This window comes from Drosophila ficusphila, unplaced genomic scaffold, assembly GCF_018152265.1.
Source record: "Drosophila ficusphila isolate 14025-0441.05 unplaced genomic scaffold, ASM1815226v1 contig_106, whole genome shotgun sequence".
Lineage (NCBI taxonomy): Eukaryota > Metazoa > Arthropoda > Insecta > Diptera > Drosophilidae > Drosophila > Drosophila ficusphila.
The window spans coordinates 8354602-8365713 of record NW_025063993.1 but is presented as its reverse complement, the minus strand read 5'-3'; the positions used below and the strand labels follow the sequence as shown (position 1 = coordinate 8365713).

General features: G+C 39.1%; 4 protein-coding genes and 1 long non-coding RNA gene across 6 annotated transcripts; 1 reads left to right on the top strand and 4 right to left on the bottom strand.

The window, feature by feature from the left end:
* Positions 1 to 230: 230 nt before the first annotated feature.
* On the bottom strand, positions 231 to 1902 carry LOC108096324 (DDB1- and CUL4-associated factor 13). The gene is made up of 3 exons (XM_017197856.2): positions 1739 to 1902; positions 972 to 1686; positions 231 to 847 (listed from the first exon to the last, which is right to left on the bottom strand). Exons 1-3 carry the CDS (start codon positions 1806 to 1808, stop codon positions 295 to 297), a joined length of 1338 nt encoding a protein of 445 aa, XP_017053345.1. The 5' UTR covers positions 1809 to 1902; the 3' UTR covers positions 231 to 294.
* A 172-nt stretch (positions 1903 to 2074) lies between these two features.
* LOC108096202 (dynein light chain Tctex-type) lies at positions 2075 to 2706 on the bottom strand. The gene has a single exon (XM_017197588.2). The coding sequence runs from the start codon at positions 2626 to 2628 to the stop codon at positions 2116 to 2118; it is 513 nt and encodes a 170-aa protein (XP_017053077.1). The 5' UTR covers positions 2629 to 2706; the 3' UTR covers positions 2075 to 2115.
* A 292-nt stretch (positions 2707 to 2998) lies between these two features.
* On the bottom strand, positions 2999 to 4411 carry LOC108096175. The gene is made up of 2 exons (XM_017197559.2): positions 3758 to 4411; positions 2999 to 3688 (listed from the first exon to the last, which is right to left on the bottom strand). Exons 1-2 carry the CDS (start codon positions 4312 to 4314, stop codon positions 3127 to 3129), a joined length of 1119 nt encoding a protein of 372 aa, XP_017053048.1. The 5' UTR covers positions 4315 to 4411; the 3' UTR covers positions 2999 to 3126.
* Positions 4412 to 5835: 1424 nt separating this feature from the next.
* LOC122320738 lies at positions 5836 to 6283 on the bottom strand. The gene is made up of 3 exons (XR_006245794.1): positions 6179 to 6283; positions 6017 to 6110; positions 5836 to 5950 (listed from the first exon to the last, which is right to left on the bottom strand). It is a non-coding gene; the product is annotated as an uncharacterized LOC122320738 (long non-coding RNA).
* A 304-nt stretch (positions 6284 to 6587) lies between these two features.
* On the top strand, positions 6588 to 8583 carry LOC108096169 (mpv17-like protein). 2 transcript variants are annotated; one of them, XM_017197550.2, is made up of 4 exons: positions 6588 to 6815; positions 6915 to 7006; positions 8020 to 8132; positions 8219 to 8583. In XM_017197550.2, exons 1-4 carry the CDS (start codon positions 6684 to 6686, stop codon positions 8494 to 8496), a joined length of 615 nt encoding a protein of 204 aa, XP_017053039.1. In that variant the 5' UTR covers positions 6588 to 6683; the 3' UTR covers positions 8497 to 8583. The 2 variants fall into 2 exon arrangements, with proteins under 2 accessions (XP_017053039.1, XP_017053040.1); XM_017197551.2 differs by lacking the exons at positions 6588 to 6815; positions 6915 to 7006 and adding an exon at positions 7411 to 7698.
* The last annotated feature ends 2529 nt before the right edge of the window (positions 8584 to 11112 follow it).

The following is an 11112-nucleotide window of genomic DNA, read 5'->3' as shown; positions in this document are numbered from 1 at the left end:
CGACTCCCCCCGATTCAAGTTGTCGTTATCGCGCCGCCGCGATGGCTTATCGGATCCAAACTATATTTCGAAAATTGCATGCAATGTAACAGAGAGATATCAACGGAGTTTTCTCTCCTAGGTAACATAACATTATAGTTCCAAAGTAATCTCTCTAAGTACACTAATCAAGACCTTTAAATTACAGTTTCCTACCTCTATTTCGATTTCACTGGCAAAGATTAAGCTTATTGGCCTTACAAAAATCAATTTTATTCAAACTTATCCCACTACAGTCGTCGTAAAGACACGTCTTTAGACCTCCTCCTTCAGCACATGCTTTTTCTTTTCGCTGACGTAGGGCACCTTGCCCTTCTTGGAGTGCTTGCGCACATTGGCCTCCTTGACCTGCTCCTTTTCCTTGACCGTGCGCATCTTCTTCTGTGCATTGAGCACGTGTCGTGGCACCTGGCGATGGCGAGCAATTCGCTTGATCTGTGGATGTGCGGCATACTTTTTCTTCAGTGCCTCCTGGTAATTGAAGTTGACCCGTTCACGCGGACGAATGACACCCAGTTTCTCGGAAGCATTGGCCTTCCACATGCGCACGTTCATCTCGTCGGAGCCGGAGAAAATGTATCGATTATCCAAGGACCAGGCCACACAGACCACGTGCTGCATGCGTTTGGTGTGATAAATATCCCGCGAGTGGCTGTGGTGGGCATCGTAAATGCGGACAGTCTTGTCGTAGCTGGCCGAAACGAACTCCTTGCCCGTGGGCGAGTAGTCCACATCGGTGACGGCAGAAACATGGTCGAAGTGCACTTTCAGGGGAGTCTGAAGCTTGCGAGTGTCAAAGGTGTACAAACTGAAGTGGAAAATATGGTTTAGCTGAGAACTTAATAACAAATTTGGGGTTCAGAATAGTCATTTTGTAAAGGGTATCATCTATACCTATAATTCGTTGACTATCCTTCTCCCCTTTAACTTACTTGCAGTCCTCGTTGGCCACTGTGAAATTAAACGCCTCCATGGGATTCCAAGCCAACTTGTTGCTCTTCATGGTGAGAACGACTTTTCTCAAGGGTTGCGCCTCCCGTTGATCGTATAGTATAATGCTGCGATCACTTGCACAGCAGGCCAGGATGCTAGTCTCCACAGGATTGTAGGATATAGTGTGCAGGGTGTCCACGCCCCATTTCAGAGTCTTCAGAGGATCGTTGTGTTTCTCATCCCAAATGGCACACACCTCGCCGCAGGTGGCAAATTTGTTATCTTTGCGGTTGTGCGAAATGCCATGGAGACCAAATTTAGTAAGTATTGTGTTGACTGGAACATCATCTTCGCCAATCTCTGGAGCCTCTGTCTTCCAAACCTTGATGGTTTTATCATCGCCCACGGTGAAGATACGGTCTCCTTCGCGGGCGTAGCAAATACCCCTTACGTAACCATCGTGAGCCACGAAGTGCCGGGCACTTATCCTATTGGCCAGATCCCAAATGCGAACCTCTCCATCATAAGCACCTGTGGCCAAACTGGAAAGTTGCTTGGGATGCTTTCCAAAACAAGAGACTCCATCGCGGTGTCCGCTTAGGTTGCCAACAAAGGGTTTGGCAAACACCCGGTCTAATTTGGTGGCATTCAGGGCACGCACATATTCCCTAGGACCCTCTAAGGGATGCAGCGAAGGATCGTAGTTCCTGGGCACTGAAAATGATAAGCTATTTAAAACCGGTCAAGGCTTTTTCTTTTCACTCACGTTTGTGCTGCTGCAGTTTGGTTTCCCGGACATAATTGTCCGGATTGCGACTGATCATTTTAACCTTCATCCTGACAGCATTAATTTATGTTTTTTTTTTGCGGCGTAAAAGAAATTGATCTAGGAAATTGAAATATAAACAACATGTGCGTGTGTCGATGTTGCCACACTAGGCGACTACCAGCTGATTGTATGTTTTTGGTGTGGCCATATTTTTCTAACACAAAAGTGGCAGCGCCAAAATTCAAAAGTTTGGAGGGAAACCCCAAAAAAAAATTATAACATTAACATTGTAATCGCCAGAGTTGATGTTTTTATTTAAATGGTAAACGTAAATAAGCTTATGCAATTTCCATGTTTATTTGCTGCTTTAAAACTTAGTATTGATAACAACCAAATACGGTAGCGGTGCAAACAAAACTGCCGCCATCGTAGGTATAGCTCTCATAGTCATCGCAAAGTTCATCCCAAATGGCCCGTGCTCCGTAGAAACATCCGGCTCCAGTCTGTTGATAAAGCATTACGTTCACCACGTGCTTGTATCTCGGAGCAGATGCGCGGCCCTTCAGCTTTAGATTTATTTCGTCGGCGACGTCGCGAGTCCACTTCAAAGCATCATTTTGATTATAGTTCTTGTTCCTCAATTTTTCTTGGACCACTTGCGATATTATGATGCGAATGTAAGGCAATGGAAACTTCTTGCCGAAGGCCGGACCCATGTTGTATAAATTGTAAATGGTGACATCTGCCGCTGGCTTTACCTCGTTGCCTGGCTCGATTTCTTCGTCGGAGTCACTATTGGAGTGTCCCTCTGATCGGCTTTCTCCGCTGATCGCGGAAGACCTAAATCCCTCCTTACCCATAGATGGGATCCTACCCTTTGTAGACATTTTTTCTGCCTTTTGTATGATTTACAATGATATCTAAAACACAGTGTTACTTCTATAATACTAGAGCTATATGCAGCAAATAAATTTGACAATCAAATCCCAGATATCTCATTTCCAAAACAAATTTAATTTTTGGTCTGTTTCCCCTCTCAAAAACAAATAAAATAATATTTTATCTTGATTTTCCTTTAAAAAATGTATTTATTTTTTTGCATATCCATTTTGATAAATAAAATTCCAACAATTAGATTTTGTTTTTTTATATTTGTCTAAACATATTTTTGATTTTTTTTTACACTTTTCATTTGTTAAATTAAGCAAAATGTATTTATTTTTTGCATAACCATTTTGATAAATAAAATTCCAAAAATTAGGTTTTGTTTTTTTATATATTTGTCTAAACATATTTTTGATTTTTTTTTACACTTTTCATTTGCTAAATGAAGCAATTTTTTATAGGATAAAAATATCACAATAAACCTAACGCCAAGGAGTAACTTAAAGTGAACGAGTTGAATGAAAGTGACGTCGAGTTCGATGATATTGTTTTGAGGATTCCTGAACAATGGTGCGACTACTGGCAAACGAGGATTCCTTGGCTTTTGGGGTCACCAAATCAAAGATTTCTTTACTTTCCGTCTCTGATTTTTGCAGCTTTTTCTGCTGAATTTCGTGGACTTTTCGTTGGCAGCAGCAATTTCTCAGGGCGTCCATGAAACACTCCAAATTTCTGCTGAAGTTGTGCAGTTTTTCCTGGGAAATGGGTAACTTGCCCCGCTGACAAAACTCGTCGATTGCCGCTTGGGCGTGGAAAATGCACTCACTGGCGTGACCGAGTGTATTCTTCAGGTTGAAGATTTGCTGTTTCTTCTTCAATTGCATCTGGATATAGCGAGCACAGAGCATCTCAAATCGTCGCTGTTCATTTCTATATTCATCGAAGAGCTGATCGTATTTAGAATGAAGTTGTTCCGTCTCGCATTTAAGGATCTTTAAAGCCTTTTCCTTTTTGGCCAACTGCCGACGACTTTGGCGATGGGAAACAGAGAGCTCATCGTAGCTGAAAGATATTTAAGGGTGTTTGTTATGTATTTTTTAATATTTTAATATAACAATTGCTTTAACTTACCGCTGTTGCATAAGCAGTGGACTGATGGAATCGTACAACTCCCCGATGGACTTCACATGGGATCCGCTGGGTGGTCGTTCCTCCGGATCGCTGTCCTCGGAACTGGCTGAATCGATTCCACGGAGCAACTGCACCAGCCGTCCGTTCCGCTTCTTTTCCGTGTCCAGTGAATAAACCAATTCCTGCACCCGCTCCGTTTGGCGATCGAGGGCCATTCGTAGCTTGAATTCCTGCTGCTGATCCTCGCGGATCGTGTGCTCCAATTCGCTGACCAGTCGCAGGATCTGCTGGATTATCTGCTGATAGGGATTGTTGTTCTTGTTAAGGTTTGCAGCAGCCGAGGCCAGGCGATTCTCGGCCGCCGTGAGGTCCTCTTCGTCCTCCGAGGGAACCAAAAGACTGGAAACCGGATTAAAACTGGAGAGGGGAGTGTCGGAAATCGTTGAAGAGGCACTCGAATCGGAAGTGGACGGCGGTCTCTGCAAATCCGCTTTTTTTGTGGCTAACCCAAAGCCTAGACCGTTGCTCACACTCCTCAGAATGGCACTCAGGTTCATCCTTGGTTCGTCTTTTCCCAGTTTGTGTAGCTGTCGGGGTCTCTGTCTTGTCACCTGGCTCTGAAAATATTCAGGTGTGTTCTGGGTGGTGTGCTCGGGTTGCTTGTCAGTTTATCACTGCCTACTTTAGACTACACTTTAAAAAAAGGCCAAATTGACAAGGGAACAAACTATGAATTTGAAATCTTCAGCTTAATAGAGATTTTTTTTTTAACAAGTAACAAGGTAGTTGCAATATCCTTTGCTTACTGCATTTTTTTTTAAACTTCAAGGGTATTTTTTTTCAAGTAAACTCACAGCTATCGAAAAGTTACTTCCTCTAAGGCACACTTTCCATATGGTTTCGCAGAACTTTTTAAATTGGTTTCAGTTTTAACACCTTTGCCTCCCGTTTTCCCGACACTCAATCAAAGTTGTCGTTTCCCCGCCTCCGATTTTGTTCTTTCGCATATGTTTTGCAGGACCCCGACTTTCCCCAACCGCTTTTCCAGGTTTCCTCTGGTGTTTGTTAGTCGTGCGTAAATTGCCATTAGCCAAAAAGGGTTTCCAAGACTTGATACACTTATTGCATTTTTATGGGCTAAAGTTTTGTTGTTTTTCCTCGGCGTTTCTTTTTTTTTTTATGCTGACAGAGAGAAAGTTGCATGTATCCTTGATTAAGGTAGGTCTGCCGGTGGATTTGTATTTTAAACTTGATTGGGGCAATTTTGCATTCAGTAGGAAAGGAACACAATTGGAGGAGTGTGTTTGTGTGTGGAGCAAATGGTAAAAGAAGTTTGCCTCAAAAAATCTTTGAAAATTTGTTGCTCCTAAATGTAAGTATATAAATAGTTGAACATTTTGTAAGTAAATTACAACAAACTCCTGAAAATATCAAAAACATAATTAGTTCTTAACTATGAATAATTAAAAATAAAACAAATTACTTGTAAAATGTTGTTTATTTTTATTATATAAAATATTTTTTAAGTACTATCTACCATATGACAAATGAAGCTCTTTTTGGATATCTTTTTTCGCAGAGATACAGTCGTTTTTCTTCGCATACCTGATCATTAAATACATTAAAATGGGTTGCGTTTGCATTGTAGCCCAACTCGTCACAACGTTCAGTTTCAACAGCTTTATTGGGTTCGCCCACACCCAAAATTTTTAAAGTTATTGGCTGACCAGTCGAGAACCAGATGTGCTTTCCTTTATGAGCCAAATCAGTACCCGAAGTCCAGTACACATATTTTTTTTCAGCCTTAAACAGATACCTGTTAACCAAATCCCATTCCTCAATGGTCTCAAAGGCTAATAGATGGGCAGCTATACGATGACAAGATTCGGAGGCATCAAACCAGTTTCTTTTTGTTTTGGTTTCTATAAAATAATAACCATTCCCGATTTTTACAAATGGAATAGTTATGTTAAGGCCGTTGGGTATCTCTAAAATATACATTTAGGAAAGTTGTTTTACCATTTATTACGTTTGCTTACCATCTTTAATAATTGGTATTACTAGATAAGCTTCAACGAAAGAAAGTAATCCCAAAAAGGCCCAGAGTTTAATGAAATTTATGAACATTTTGCGATATCTACTGAGCAATCCCCCACGATGTGGAACTCTTTTATACATCGTCAAGCTATGAAACTTTGAAAACATTTTAATCAAGTGTTTCTTGACAATATTTAATTAAAGCTATTGACAATTGCTTACTTCTTCAATATTTTGTCGGTTTTAGCTTGCCAAATTTAACAATGGTGGTACTTTAATTATTATAAGGTTTTTGATTGTTTTTTCATCGAAAATTCTGCCAGTTGAGAAGCCAATAAAGGTATTATTTTAATAACAATAACAACAAAATAAAGGACCACTTACTCGACGCAATTGATGTCATGGCAAATAAAAATATATAGGGACGCTGTTGGCCAGATTTCGGACCACAAAGTGGTTCAATTTCATCCAGTTCTGAACGCTAATTCGGAGAAAACAACAAGGTGAGGAGCATAACTGCAGAGAAGAAGAAGGGACGTACTTAAAGCAAATCTTATCTAAGTAGTCTGATAAACACCGTTCAGATAACGCTTATAAAAAATGCATTTTCAAGCTTTTATTAAACAACAAAAGCCATAAATCTGGAGATTTCTGTTCCGCTTGTTGCTAAGCCCTAAACATTTATATTTTCTCTTAGATAACCCTATTTCTCTTTGTGCTTCGTTCCGGCTCTCTGTTGTTTACTGATTGTCTTTTGTAACAGCTGAGCCATAGTTTCGAATTTCTCCTCAGTAAAGCTTCGTCAACGCAGGCGGCTGGCCGCTTCCAAAAAATAATATTAGTACATTTTTTTATAAAATAAATATAATTAATTCTGTTAAAAAAGATAATGGCTCGGTTGATTTCGGGAGTCCGCACTTTATTCCGTCGATATCCGTTCGTGACGAATAGCGCCATCTATGGGAGTTTGTATGTGGGTGCCGAATACTCGCAACAATTTGTGTCCAAACGCTGGCTCGCCGTAAGTGGTAGTATATTATCAAGTACCTGGGGAGATGTGGACGGGATATATCCGAGGGGTATAGCGGTCGATTTCTAATCAGATTTATGTGCCTTGTAGCCGGCGGACGAGCGCAAGGATATCGATTATGCAACAATAGGAAGATATGCTGTGATGGGAACTGCCGTTTATGCCCCAACACTTTACTTTTGGTTTGTGCCCCCATCCACCAGATAAATAAATCTGTACATGTATACTTTTGTTTGTATATAAAAACAGTGGGGGTCAAAATAATAGCTCTGCTTTCTTTGTCTTTGGTGCAATAATTAAAGTTTTTAATTGAAAATTTCAGGATTACAAATCAATTTAAAAATTATAATATAATAAGTATTAAATAAAAATAATTTAAGGTTTTCAAATATAAACATTAATTTAAAAATAAAAAAAAAGACACCTAAAAATTAATTTTTTTTATGTAAAAATTCTATTAAAATTTTTATTTATATTGCCATAACAATTAGTGCTATTATTTTGGCCCCACTTGTATCTGCACACTCACGCATCGGTGGGCCAGTCAATTTACTCACACTTACATGCTCGCCATTTAACCATTCTTTTTTTATTTCCTCAATTTGCTTCGCCGTACGCTTTTGTTGTTGTTTTTGACTTTTATCAATTTGTTTACAATTTCGTAAAAGCTCCATGAGCACGTGTCGCAAAGTCAAGAGCATGTCTCTTCGCCACTCACTTTCTCTTCACACTTTCTCTTTAGAAGCACCAACTGCAAGCAGAGCACAAAGCTTTTCTTTCGCGATTATAAAAGTGGGAAAAGCTATCGAGAAAAGCACGCTACGCACTGAGAAAATGAGGCATATGTGCACGACCATAAAAAGTAAAATGCAATGTAAGTTTAGAATGATGAAGAATAAAGGAAATCAACCGAGAAAAATCACGAACATATACAGAAGAACACACAAGGATATTTAAACACAACGTCGGCAGAAAAGCACACTATGATATATCTACACTAGAACACTTACAATAAAATATATACTTTTTAACACTTTCTCAAAATAATATACACCTAACAGACACACAATATGGTCAACCCACAAATCAGTATATGTACTACACAAATTTTTGTTCACCTTGCCTGCTTCTGCATTTAATATATAAATGTAAAAATAGTATTCATTTTACATCAATTAATAAATAAATTTCTTAGGTACAAATGGTTGGACCGAGTTCTTCCTGGAACTGCCAAAATCGTAATAGTTAAAAAATTGGTACTGGATCAGTTTGTATTAACGCCATATCTATTGACTGTGTTTTATGCAGGTAAAAATAAATAACTTCGTTTCTTTATCAATAGTTGTAATTTCGAATTAAAAATGTTTTTGTTAAATCAAATTCTTTTTCTAAAGGGATGTCCATCATGGAAGGATCAGAAGACACTTTCCTAGAACTACGAGAGAAGTTCGTGCCGACTTTTGTGCGTTCCTGTATTTTCTGGCTGCCCGCTCAGGCATTGAACTTCTCACTGGTGGCTCCTCGATTCCGAGTCATCTATATGGGCGTTTGCGGTCTGATCTGGGTGAATATTCTGTGCTGGACCAAGAGGCAGACTCTACCGGTGGCCACGAAAGCAACTGCAAATGAAAACAGAGGAACCGTAGCTTCCATTACTAATTCCGAGTCTTGAGATTTGTTTGTAAAGAGTATATATGTATATAGTCTTAGATAGGTTTTGACAATGGATTGGCAAATAAAGACAGACGTGGAGATACGATATAGAGTTATTTGTTTAACCTGGTTGCAAAGCGTTGGCATACAGTGCGTATGATTGATGTTACCATAAACGGAAACTCATCAATTACTACCTACCCTCTATTCATCTCTATTTAAGTGTGTGTGTGCGTGTGTTTGCTGTTTATCAGCTTGTGTAAACGTGTTTAATTGTGTGCGTGTGTGCGTAAATGTTTTCATCAATATTTACCGCCCAAAACACAACAACAACTACAGTGAAAAGCATCTCTGATTCAGATATCCTAGTTCGACAAAATGGCAACTTTTGTGGGGAATACGAATGGGAATGGCGGCCCAGCCGTAAAAATGCCTTAATGTATTTAGTCGGTTAGATGTATTATCGGGTTTTGGCCGGGGTACAATGCGGGAAGAGGAAAACAGAGATGATATAAGATCTCCAGCAGTTATTAGGGGATGCTTAAGATATCTTTAGTAAAACAAAAAGTATAATCAAATTAATAAATAAACTATTAAACTGTGTCCTACATAAATCTTAAAGAAACAGAAAAAGTTAATAATATTTAAAAACGTTTTAACTATTTAAGATTAATTTTCTAATTTTGCTAACCAAATACTTGGGTTACATTAACTATTTATTTGACAAACTGTAACATAAGTTATGATTTATTTGAGACATTACTTAGCCATTTATGTCGCATGTTTTTGCCAGTTTTCGTGGCTAAATGCGTTGTAATTCCCTTATCGCATTAGCTTTTTGCCTAATTATTGCTCATCTCTAGCATCTCGGCCATCTAATGCCCCTTGACCTCCCCGAGCGCCGTGCTAAACTAATTAGACGTGGCGTGTTTTTGGCTGCCTCCCCCCGAATTCCCCCCATTATCCACCCGATGTTAATGCGTTGAGTGTGTGCGTCTGTTTAACTTATTGCTGTCTATTTAAATTGCAATTTGTCAATATGCGTGTGTGTAGCAATACCGCACGCCCATCTGGGAGCTACCACCTCCCTTTACCCCACACAGGGTCGGAGAAACAGTTTTGAGTGGGGTGATGACCTCACAAATTTTCAATATCCCCCCCCGCTCCTTTTGTTTCAAAATCATTCCAAATCATGATGAGGGAAACACTGTTGACATAAACATTGGCGCCTCCTTGTTCGTTTTTCTGGTCGCAAATGAAGTTGTTTGTGGCACGATATATGATGGATCCTGAATTGAACAGAATATATTTTTTAAATGCTATTTTAATAAAACAACAACACCAATCAATCAAAATGCAACAGGTAAAAAAAATTATTTTAAATGTAAAATGTTAATTAAAATCCATTTAATATTAATATAATGTTAATTTAATGTTAAAATAATGTTAATTTAATATAATGTAAATGTAATGTTAACTAAATGTTAATTAAATTAATATGGCCACGTCAGCGACAATGATAATTAATTATTTTTTTCGTTTTCTTGCACCTATAATTCCCAAGTGGTTCTGGCTGATTCGTAGTGGGATACCCCTTGATTTTGACCAATTTCTCAGTTCTCCGGGATGACCGGCAGTTTCTATAAGAAACTTTTTCCGGTCTCTGGAAGTGTGTGTGTGTGCGTGTGTGTTAGTGACGTGGTTCCAGAGCGGGAGAGAGTATCTGGGCAACTCCTCCTACTGGAGTCCACTCCCGGATGCAGTGCATCATGGGTCGACTCCTCCTACTGGAGTCCACTCCCGGATGCAGTGCACCATGGGTCCTCCTACTGGAGTCCACTCCCGGATGCAGTGCATCTTGGGTCGACTCCACCTACTGGAGTCCACTCCCGGATGCAGTGCACCATGGGTCGACTCCTCCTAGGATGCACTGCATCATGACCTGACTTGGCATGAACTTAAAGGTGCCCGATCCCTTCCTGCATGTAGTGGACTCCAGGATGCAGGGCATCCAAACCTGGAAAGGTGAATTGCAGTTATTTTTAATTATGTGATGACGTGGCTTTTGTAAAAAAAATTCAGTTAATTAATTAAATTTTTTTTTATATTTTTTTTTCAGGTTTTTGGTTGTTTATTTGGCTGATTGCAGAAAATAATTGGTGACACCATCCAACTTGTAACTTGAAGTTCGACATCAGGATGCACTGCACCAAGGTTATTACGCAGTGAGTACATCCTTTAGACAATAAATAATTAAGTTATATATTTAAAAAAAAATCATAAATATTTTAACAAAGAAACTAAAAGAAACAGACAAAGATCTGAAAGTTTTCAAGAACATGAAAGAAATTTGAAAGGTAAATTTTATCAAATATTGAACTTGAAGTACATGAAAATCAAACACAATTATTAATTGTAAACAAGTAGGGACATATAATAAAATATATATAGGATATATATAGTAATAGTTGTAAGAATGCGGTTACCGGAAATATATAGTATGCTGACACCACATAAATGGACTGGACAACAGGCTGCAGGATCAATTATGAATGGCGTGATCTTCTATTGAACTCCACTCCAGGATGCAGTGCATCACCTCATTGGGGTATGTATTTTTTAAACAACCGATTTG

Excerpts from the sequence above, each read along its gene's own strand:
- LOC108096324 (XM_017197856.2), bottom strand. The coding sequence starts at position 1,808 with ATGAAGGTTAAAATGATCAGTCGCAATCCGGACAATTATGTCCGGGAA. Across the intron at positions 1,687-1,738 it reads CAAACTGCAGCAGCACAAAC|TGCCCAGGAACTACGATCCT; the intron begins GTGAGTGAAAAG and ends TATCATTTTCAG. Across the intron at positions 848-971 it reads GTGGCCAACGAGGACTGCAA|TTTGTACACCTTTGACACTC; the intron begins GTAAGTTAAAGG and ends TTTCCACTTCAG.
- LOC108096202 (XM_017197588.2), bottom strand. The coding sequence starts at position 2,628 with ATGTCTACAAAGGGTAGGATCCCATCTATGGGTAAGGAGGGATTTAGG.
- LOC108096175 (XM_017197559.2), bottom strand. The coding sequence starts at position 4,314 with ATGAACCTGAGTGCCATTCTGAGGAGTGTGAGCAACGGTCTAGGCTTT. Across the intron at positions 3,689-3,757 it reads CCACTGCTTATGCAACAGCG|CTACGATGAGCTCTCTGTTT; the intron begins GTAAGTTAAAGC and ends AATATCTTTCAG.
- LOC108096169 (XM_017197550.2), top strand. The coding sequence starts at position 6,684 with ATGGCTCGGTTGATTTCGGGAGTCCGCACTTTATTCCGTCGATATCCG. Across the intron at positions 6,816-6,914 it reads TGTCCAAACGCTGGCTCGCC|CCGGCGGACGAGCGCAAGGA; the intron begins GTAAGTGGTAGT and ends TGTGCCTTGTAG. Across the intron at positions 8,133-8,218 it reads ATTGACTGTGTTTTATGCAG|GGATGTCCATCATGGAAGGA; the intron begins GTAAAAATAAAT and ends CTTTTTCTAAAG.